The sequence below is a fragment of the Fistularia commersonii genome, chromosome 14, assembly GCF_037954325.1.
Source record: "Fistularia commersonii isolate RoL2024-O1a breed Wild chromosome 14, RoL_Fcom_v1.0, whole genome shotgun sequence".
Classification (NCBI taxonomy): domain Eukaryota; kingdom Metazoa; phylum Chordata; class Actinopteri; order Syngnathiformes; family Fistulariidae; genus Fistularia; species Fistularia commersonii.
In genome coordinates, this window is record NC_141297.1 from 10184475 (window position 1) to 10195226 (window position 10752).

Consider the following 10752-nt stretch of genomic DNA (forward strand, 5'->3'; position numbering starts at 1 on the left):
ACGGCACCACATGCTCTGAGAATAAACTAGTTTCTGAGGTGGACGCCTGAGACCAACAGTAGCAGCAGGAGTGTGATGACATTTGGCAGGGCAAGGAAGGGAGTTGGTCCGTTTCTGGGATTTGGAACCTCAGAGGGAAATGCACAGAAATCTAAAGCATCACCCAGGGTGGGTCCAAAAATCCCGACCACAGCAGAGAACAGAAAGGTCAGTCTCTCCCAAAAACACTCAGGAGTATATGGATTTTTTTTGTCCTGAGATGAAGTAAGGATGTTGGGTAGAGATCACTTCTCCATTTTCCCTTACGTTATTTACAGTTGTTACCCGAGTGTCCATCTATCACGTGCCAAACACCCCAGAGGATTTATTGTCCTTTTTTGAAGGATTAGGTTATATTTTTCCCATTTTCCTATATTGTTAGGTTTCTAAATAAAAAAAAAAAAAAAAAAAAAGATTTCTGAGTTACTCAGTCTCATGGTTATAAATAATATGACCGCAGCCTCTTATCATCGCATTTCATGCTGATAGAAGGGTATGTGATCGAACTGGGTGCCAGGACCGCTGACACGATGCCAAAAGAAAGTTGAGCGGATTCATGGAAACCCTGGCCCAGCTATATAACTCTAAAAGCAGCAGTTTTGTTTTTTCAAAAAAAAAAAAAAACAATTTGAACAAAATCACTGATAGCAGCTCGCAAGGAAAATGTTTATATAGTTCCTCTTCCTTGGGTCAACCCCAAGAGCTGTAGCTGCTTTTCCATATAATTACATTCACAGTTGGAAAATAACTTTTTATGATGTGTCACTAGGATTTGGGTCTGGTTCTGGTCAAAAACATGTGGTAAAAGAGAGGAAAACACTGTGCCCTTTTGCTAAAGTTAAGAAAGGACTTCCTCCTGGTTGTGTGGACAGAAAATACATTTACCAGCTGCAGACTTGAAGACAGCAGTTTCAGGACCATAGTCCCAAGGCAGATTTTTACTTATCAATTAGTCGAGGCCAAATAAGCTTAGCTTTGGCTGTGCTATGTTTTGCTTTTTTTAAATTTTTTTCTTATTAAGTATTGTTTTTTGAATGAATGCATCATTTTTGACAAAGATGTACAACTTAGAACATTGTCTTTCCCAGTATTTTCATTGCTATTTGAAATACAAGTACCTGCCATTGTTAAGACAGCACTGGCATGGCACATGCCACTATTCTATGTGGCATTGTTAAAAGGTTTGAAAACACAGGATACATGTGTTCACAAATGAACAGCTGGGGTATTTGAAAAATGCAAGGATTTAAAATAAATATTAAATTTTAAAGCTTTTACCAGAGTGTGTTTGGAATAGTGGTTGCATTTTAACCATTCTGTACAAGTTGAAATGATCCAAGGGGACTCAGAGTTAAGGATGTTCAAAATGCATAACCTACAAAAATTAACAAGCTTATATTTATAGTCAAACCAGTGGTCATTACTAACTGATTCCCTGGCCACTGTTCAGAGTGCTCAAGTACCCTAGCAATGAACTTAATATTTGTTCAGTTAATTATTTAACAACAACATGACCATGTTCAATGAACACACTTCCCCTGGACACTGAAGCGCAGCACTGATCAACAGAGGCAACGCTTCCATTAAAAAAAAGTTTTGCACAGTTTGAATTAAAGCTATAAGATGATTAATAAAGCACATTTGGTTGATTGAAACCCATTGACATGGCTGACTCGAAAATCTAGAAACATACATTTTCAAAATGCCAAGAGATGTTTGTGTTGGTTGAAAATAATGCAGGCCTCTTGTGATTATTTACTTTAGAGTCAGCAGGACTTCATTGTAAGTAAGCTGCTTTAGGTGAAGCACCAGGGTCTTAAGCTGGCGATAAAGGGTATTAGTGACTGGCTTTTGCCCTGCCAGAGTCCCCCCGGGCATGGCACCAAAGTTAACAATACCTAATGGGGCTGACCTTTCAGGGAAAGGGAGGACAACTTTTTTCATGCACAACTAAATATTTTGTACATGGCCCTCTGACCTGAAGGAAACCACTATGATACATTACATGCTGCCCTTTTTTAATCACTTCTGTATTTAGCTGCCCATCAAACACTGCTGGAATCTGTAACTTAGATACACTTTGCCAAGAATCATAACCATGATCCTAAATGAAATTGAAGGGTTATGTTGTGGTGTGCACTGATATACTGAAAGCAGAACATTCTTCCCAGCTGGACCTTGGGTCACAGTCACAGTGAACCTCTGCTTCACTTCTTGCAGCAAAATGCAAATCCTGCAATGAGTCATTGCTCCACATAAAGTCCATTAAGTAATTCACTGTTGCATTGAGATTCATGGAAATGTGGAATATTTCTGTCCTTTCTTGATTGTCCTCAGTGATATTCTGAAAGGCTCAGCTGTGTGCGTTTACCGCATGGAGGATGTTGTTCGGGCTTTTAAGGGGAACTTCTTGCATAAAGAGGGACCTCAATACAAATGGGCGGAGTTCAACGGCAAGGTGCCCTACCCGCGCCCAGGAACAGTAAGTTTATCCTAATAACCACTAACTTAGAGGGGGCTTTATGTCGTGTAGGGAAAATAGTTCAATAAAAAAGTAATAAATTTGTAAGATGGCCATTCAGAAGAGGTTAAGTGCATGTTTTACATCTTCGCTGCCATTTTTCCAGATTGAAATCATTTTGTCCCTGGGCAATCCTTTGGGTGCGGTTTCTCAAATGAACATTTAAAGGGGTCATTGGACTCAAGGCCCAATGCAAAGTGTTTGAAGAAGCCATAGATTTGAAGATTCAATAGCAAAACCTTAGGTGATTTGTTTCCAGTGCAGGTGGGTTTATGTACAATATCATGCAAAACATGTCCTTGTGAAATAAATTTGCAAATGAAGTGACAGGTTTTTAGTGGGTTGGAAATTAGATGAAATGAAGTAATAATGAACAACCAAAACAACATGGACGATTACCCGTCACAGGAGGGCATTGAACATCATAAAAGTTCCACTAAGCCATTCCATCCAGACTTGTTGATGTGTCATCCTTCTACAGCAATGTCAAGACAGCTCCACAAAGAAAGTCATAAAATGCAGGAACAGACATTAACATTACTGAAACAAATGTTGTGCACTTTGCATCTTTCTCACACTATAGAATGCAGCACGTCAGACTCCATTCACAGTCAGCAAGGAAAATTAAACAGATTGTATTTGCAGGCTGGAAAATCTCTCAAACAGTGAGACCTTTCTGAAGGTGCTCGGTGATTAAGCTGAAGTGTAAGGGGGTGGGGGGGTGGCAGCTGTGTCATCCTTTGCCTGCCAGCTGTCTTAGTCACAATAACAGGGAGTTTAGCACCTGTAAAATGTTCTATTTGGACAGAAATACATCTCATCTTCACACGATTTTTCATCCAAACAACTTCACATAGAACTCTGCCCTTTCGCTTTACGGGTATAGTTAGTAATACACACTAAAGGTATGATATTGGGCTTTGACGGTACACAAAATCCTCTTTTTGGTAACAAATTCTGTTTTGAGATGATTGTGTTATATATTCCTTGTACAGCAGAAATTCATTTCCCAAATTATTCTTCCATTTTAATTCCGTTTCAGTGCCCCAGCAGCACATATGGAAGCTACAGCTCAACCAGAGAGTATCCCGATGATGTGATCTTCTTCAGCAGGACACACCCACTGCTCCAGGTTCACTTTATGAAAATTGCACCTACTTCATTATACGACCAATTGTATGATTGCTTTACTTTTACATTTTAATTCTTGTTAAAATGATTCAAGAAGGCACAGAGGTATCAGATATAACGCTCCTCACACACAAAGCTAAAAACATCTCGCCTGTTAAAACCCTGTTGTCTATTACTCTATCACACATGAAACCTATGATTCAAATTTCAATTCATGAACAAAAGCAGCTTAAAACCTATGAGACAAATACAAATAATTGAAGGCATTTACTCATCGGTAAAGAGAGATGGTGCCTGATTCCTTGAGGCAAGATGTAAATTGTGTTTTCAGTGTTTGGCTCACTTTGGATGTCAATCATTATGTTTTTTTTAATCGGAACCCATGGTCTTTAGCTCTGCACAAACTGAATAGATCGATTCACTGAAAAATAATTGTCATCATCGTGTTGGTAGTCCCACTACGTAGGTATTAAACAAAATACCACACCCTAATATTTTCCAAGCATTATGTCATTTCCTTAAAAAATTACTTTACTCCATTTGCTGTTTTCGTTTCTGTGTCTACAATGATTGAAATTGAATGATTCATTTGGAAAACAGGCTCGTGAAGGTCATGCCGACCTTAATTTATTATTTAGGGCTTCTTGCGGAGAATGTATAAAAAATAAGCTCATACTCATAAAACTATAAATCTTTTCAGACTATAATTCTTATACACCTAAAACAACCAAATTTCAGAACTGTCCCAATTTATGGCTTCTTGCGGAGAATGTATAAAAAATAAGCTCATACTCATAAAACTATAAATCTTTCAGATTCTAATTCTTATACACCTAAAGCAACCAGATTTCAGAACCATCCCAACTTTTGATCACATCACTTGTTTATGACTAGTCTGAGATTAAACATGGAAAAATTCCTGTATTGGAGATGTCTGTCTTTTTCTAACCCAAAATTCCTCTACATTTTTAAGGAAAATGTGCTGCCCCTGGGAGAACGACCCCTTCTGGTCAGGGTGGGCATACACTACAAGTTTAGCAAACTGTTGGTGGACCGAGTAGAAGCTGTTGACACTACTTATGATGTGTTGTTCATCGGAACAGGTAGAGTGGATGAGAAGGGACATTTCTTTAGGGTGGTACTACAGCTCAACTATCTAATCTGAATTTGTTGTTTCATGATATCTGAACTGTATCCTTTAGACTCTGGCCTTGTCTTGAAGGCCATTCATCTGCCCAGAGAACATGGTGAGGGTCAGGAGGTCACTTTGGAACAGCTGCAGGTCTTTCAGGTAGAGAAAATTGTTACTATTTCAACACATCCTGCAATGAGTCCTTATAAAAGACAGTAATTCTCTTCAGAGCTCTCTCTTTGTGAATTGAGTGGTGTTTCATGTTTAATTTTCTTGTATCTCATTTCAAATAGCTTTCCTCACAGTTGATCCAAAAGCTACGTTGTGCAAAATTCTGTCGGAATGCAGCACAGATTAATTTGAAACAAGCCCTATCAATTATGAAAAGCCATGACATCAAAAACATTTCTCATGATCTTAACAGTGGCAAAGGTAGCAAGGTTAAAGGGCCAGTGAACAGTTTTTCAGGCTGCAAAAAGGTAGGGCATTCAGGCTCAGGCTCAAAAGTATTTAAAATACTGTGCATTTGCTGAAAATGTATTCAATAATTCAGAATGACCAAAAAAAATTTAGTCTTACAAAATTCTCTACCTTGAATATTCAGTTTATTATCAACGTGGAGCAACAGTCTCTTTTCTCGTTTCTCCTGTGTTTCTATTTAAACTCAAATTCCTTTTCTCACTCCCACAGCACAAATCACCAGTGACTGCAATGATGCTCTCAAAGAAAAAGGTAGCAGAGACTGAAACCCACTTTTGAACTTTCAAACTCACCTTCACACAGACACAGACAGCGAAAGAGGGATGCACAACATCATACAAATCAGTCATTTCTCGTCTCTGCATCTCCAAGGGCAGTTGCCATGGTTACCAAACCCAAGTCACACTAATAATCGAGGGATCACACACAGACACACACAGACACACACAAAGACGCAGAGTCATTATAAACTCTCAACTGGTCAAGATATATTGTGTTATTACACCGCAGAAGCCGGTCAATACTTTAAAACACACACATAAATACTCTTCCAGTGGCAGCGACATCATCTCATCATCTTGTTCCTACCCTCCTCCAGCAGTGGCTGTTTGTGGGTTCCAAGGAGGGAGTGTCCCAGTTGGCCCTGTACCAGTGTGAGCTTTATGGCCAGGCCTGTGCTGAGTGTTGCTTGGCCAGGGACCCTTACTGTACTTGGGACGGACATGCCTGCAGCCCCTACATGCCCACTGTGCGCAGGTAGCGTCAGTAAATCTGATCTGTTTATCATTATCCAAACTAGACTACTGTGATTATTGGATCTCCCTCACGACCAAGATGATTTGCCTTGTAAAGTCTAAAGGAGAAACACATGGAACCGATCATCTAGATCAGATTTAACAGCATTCACTGGTAGTTTACAATGTGGCCCACATTACTTTAAATGGAGATCTGTCTGATAAAATTTTTAACTTTTTTCCTACTTGGCCAACACTACTACCAGACCACCTGACCAGACCTCCATAGCTGCTATCATCTACCATCGGCCAAAATCTCCCCTTTGCTGACTTGAAATCTAACAAGTTGATTCCTGCAAAATCAATTGTGTGAATTGATGCTCCCAAGGGAATTTTCTTTTCCTCTAGCCCCACCCTTAGGAAAAATACTGTTAGTACTTCTGACTGCCAACATTAGTATATTGTTTAATACAATATGTTCAACTTGCAGATTGAATTACAACATCCTCACAGGGCAACGTTTGAAATATGAGTCTTTGTGTTGTCTCCAGGAGGAATGCTCGTCACTTAGGGGAGGAAGAGGATCCTTTAACTCAATGTGTCAGGCAGGGAGGTGAGGCTCTGAATCACCAGACATACATGGATTTATCATAAGCACATGGAAAATGATTTTTTTTTTGACGACTTTGGCAGCTTTAAGAATTCTTTGACTCACATTGGAACTTGATCTTTTGTTAAACTTGCTTTACGTTCTTGTCCATGTTTACAATCCTTGGTACATTGCAAATACAACCCAACTTGAGTTTATATTGTTAAAAATTGATGTAACTATGATAATATGAGCAAAAATGAGACAGATAGAGGATAAAGTAAATGTTTAACACAAGCCCATTGATCAATAGCCTGTTTTGAACTGTACCATATTCTGATTCAGCTGGGCTACAGGTGGAGGCAGAGCAGAGGGTAATGATGGTTGCCGAAGGAAACAGCACCTACTTGGAGTGTCTTCCACGATCCAGACATGCAGCTGTCACCTGGTATAAGCAAGCTGGTGAAAACAGTCCTGAACTAAACCAGGTAGACAGACACACACACTGAATACCTAACCTAAAAGCAAATCTAGACCTAATGCTAAGTCTCATCATGTTTATTGCCATTTTAATCATGGTCACTCAAACATGTTCAATATGACAGCCAAGTAATGCTATGACCTTAGCATGCAGAAAGCATTTAAAAGGCCACCAATAATTGAGTAGGAAACTCTCCTGTAGGCATTTAATTTTTTTTTATCTGTCTCCTTATCTTTGCCATAGGTGTTACCAAGTGAGCAGGTGGTGGTTATTGAGCGGGGAGTCCTGATCCGTCAAGCTGAGCTGTCTCACGGCGGCGTCTACCATTGCCAGGTTGAGGAACATGGCTACCACTGGACCGCCGTTACTGTGCGTCTTGCTGTCTGGAGCCCTTCAGCCGATCGGGTCCTCAATTCGTGGTCCAGCTCATCCTATCACAGCTTTGGAACCCAGCCTTGGTATGAGGATGTCATGGCACTGGTTCACCCTGGAAACCTCGGCCAGCACTGCCGGGCCCTGGGGTACCGCCCACCTCGCAACCTCCGTCGCCATGGTGATATGATGGAACCCAGTAGGGAGAAAGAGAGGGGGGAGAGGCACAAGCATGGAGGAGGACGAGGTGGAGGTGGAGGAAGAGCAGCAGGCAGGAAGAGCAGGAGCAAGCCGCAACAGAGAGCACCGAGGAGTGCCTGAGTGTGTTGCTGAGTAGGAGGGTAGGGTGGAGTTCAGTGACTGAAATACAGACAAACATAAACACGAACACACAGATACACAAAACATACACAATGAAATACACATTCACACACTTAACTTATACACTGAGACACATATATTGTATATACAGAGACTAAACCATGCGCATGCACTTCAAACACGATTCAGCATCATTTCATCACAAAGTGACAAACTTTGAAACTGAGTTCCTCAGCTAAAGGACATAAAGGATGGTGCAGCAGACAGCCAGGACATTCTAACCTGGATAAAAACTCTGTGAATAAAATGGCAATGGCAAAATAGTGCTGCAAAGCATGCTGAATGAAGGAAGAAAAGCATGTCCAGATCACTCAGTTCGATTGACAGTCTGCCGTGACACTTGAGGGGATTTAAAGCTTCTGTTAAGAAAAAAAACATGTGTCCTGTTCCAAAAGTAGACATTCAGAATCCTCGACCCCTCTGAAATAATTGCTGCCTCAAGGATCATTTTTGTGGCTTTTCATGTTTTGCCCATGAACATCATATTCCATATATCATCCTATATCATCAGGGACAATCATCCTCCAAAGCAGAGCAGATGTTTTTAGATTGGTGCAGACCTCCAGGCAGAAACTGGTTTCCATAAAGTCAGTCAGTATATAAATATCATCTTGCAGAAACCTGAAAACATATTTGACTGATGAGAAATTGTTACCACAGTTAACAATATACTTCATTTTACCACTTAAATAGTGCAGCTATGAACAGCTTTCCAGAACTTTCAATCTTGACATTTCTTTTTTCAAGGTAAGCAGCTTCAATTTCATGTACTTCATTAGGGTTGGTTTCAGCATTAACTGAAACAAAGAAGCTACAGAAGAAAAGATAAATGCGATTAAAAGGATTTAGCTGCTTTAAGATAGCACATCGCATATCCCAGCACTCCAGAATGCAATGGTTTCCACTTTCAACAAAAAAAAAATAAAGATTCTTTGCATCTCACAAAATAGGTACTTAAACGTAAAGGGATAAACATTCTAAACCAACCTGTATCCATGTAGAAAATCTGTTAGAGAAACATAGAGCCTGCTTTAGAAGTAATGACTCACATTATTCTGTTAATAGCACTGTTGAGTTTTATGCAAAGACATTTCTATCATTCTGGGATGAAATCCCTCCGAAACTTAAGCCACAGTGAGCATTTTGTTGGTTTCTTCAGTAAGGTGTGGTCCGACTGGGAGGCAACCACCAAGATGAAAGCCTGAGAAAAACACAAGGGATCGCTTTGAGATCTACTTTCAATGACTCTGTGTTGCAGCTGCACACACGCACACACACACACACACACACACACAAACACAGGAGATACTAAAGTATGCTATCGTTAGCCACTGAGGTCCAGGCACGTGGCAATGATGCCGCGGCAGCTCATGAGGCTGAAAACTGAAAAATGGGTAAGGAAAAAGCTCCTTAGCTGGGCTGAAATGAAAACAGAGGATTCTGTGTGACTAATAACGTCAGTAGAAACATGTTCCATTCAATTTAGTATTTGTTTTGATTGCCATGAGTGTTGTGTGAGTACAGTGAACAGATTTAAAAGTAACCTCTGCACTTGGACTCTAGTTTGCAGCTCTGCAGAGTTTCATGTTCTTTCAGTTACTGGGGAAATGTGTTTTTGCTGCTATTATATTATGCTTAGGCAAGCCTTTCTGATAACAAAGAAAAAGGCTCTAAATACAGTATACTGATGAGATTCATGGTCAAGTATGTTTGAGGTGGCTTAATGAGCCCCCGGGTCACAAACTCCATCAGGGGCCCAGCATTGTGGCGAAACCACAACAAGGGTTTTTAAATGATTCTATTTAAAATTATTTCTATAGTGTAAAACTGTTCAGTGTTTGGTTCTGTATCCATTTAAATTTGTAAGCTTAAGTCTTGTAATGATGGTGAACTCAGCGCACATAAATGTACAAAATATCAAGATCCATCGCAAAAGATGTTAAGTAGTGTTTGATACAACATGGAAGCAGGACTGGACAACAAGTGACTTTGTACAGTATATGCATGTTTCTTCAACCATGGCTTTGGACAAATTGAAGTGGGTTCCAGCTCAACAGAAGAGGAATGGAGAAATGTAGCGCTAGTCCTGCAGCTTCTCACTAAATCTGGCTGTAAATTCTGAAGCAGGCTTGATGTAAAATAAAGACGTCTTTATTATACTGTGTCGGAAGCCTAGAAAGTGCTAAGCAGGAACACCATGAATTGGACTCTGTGGGATTTAACCAACTTTACTGACTGCATTAGTAAACTGAGATTTGTTCTTAATGTCAGTCACGTTAAACAAACACAACTTCTTCCACCGCCATTTAACTTTCTGTTATTTATTTGTTTCATTTGGCGTGAAAATGCTTATTCAAGAAGTTGTGAGGACATACTCATGGGGAGGCATTCAGATACCCTCCAATTAGCCTCATAATCTGTACTCATGTCGACCCTCTGTGCTATATGTGCTCACACATCCAGGTCACAGGTCTTTTGTATATTTTTTGTTTTCTATATTTGGAGCACACAATTCCAAATGTCCTTCCCCAGCTCTGTTAATGCCTCCTTCCACTCATGGACATTGAGATAGTGTTGGTGTATGTATGTTTGTCCCAAGTCAACGGATCACTAGTTTTTATTGAAATGTTCGTGGATCATCAAGATGTCATACTATTAAAACCTAAATAAATAAACGAAATAAATCCCAACGGGTGCAAGCAGTAGCAGCTTAATGCATATTCAAGCATAAAGGTTTATGTAAACAAAAAGCAGGTAAAGAAATGGCTTGTGATAGGATTTTAGTGGCAATGATTGTGCTGACATTTTAAATCAGGAATGAAAGTGGCTAATACTCAAAGTTAATTGAAAAGGTACATGTAAGAGAGAATGGATAACATAGCATCTCCCCGC

At 39.9% G+C, this 10752-nt stretch overlaps 1 protein-coding gene across 2 annotated transcripts in view; it reads left to right on the plus strand.

Annotated features, from left to right (window-relative positions):
• The window catches only part of sema3h (sema domain, immunoglobulin domain (Ig), short basic domain, secreted, (semaphorin) 3H), a 64168-nt gene extending 53618 nt beyond the window's left edge, over positions 1 to 10550 (plus strand). The window contains exons 10-18 of one of the 2 annotated variants that reach the window (XM_086159287.1): positions 2377 to 2521; positions 3603 to 3692; positions 4665 to 4794; positions 4894 to 4982; positions 5514 to 5555; positions 5902 to 6059; positions 6589 to 6650; positions 6972 to 7114; positions 7351 to 10550. In XM_086159287.1, coding sequence (XP_086015413.1) covers positions 2377 to 2521; positions 3603 to 3692; positions 4665 to 4794; positions 4894 to 4982; positions 5514 to 5555; positions 5902 to 6059; positions 6589 to 6650; positions 6972 to 7114; positions 7351 to 7800 — 1309 coding nt within the window. In that variant the 3' untranslated portion in view covers positions 7801 to 10550. The remainder of the gene's footprint in view (positions 1 to 2376; positions 2522 to 3602; positions 3693 to 4664; positions 4795 to 4893; positions 4983 to 5513; positions 5556 to 5901; positions 6060 to 6588; positions 6651 to 6971; positions 7115 to 7350) is intronic. The other variant, XM_086159286.1, reaches the window with a different exon arrangement.
• The last annotated feature ends 202 nt before the right edge of the window (positions 10551 to 10752 follow it).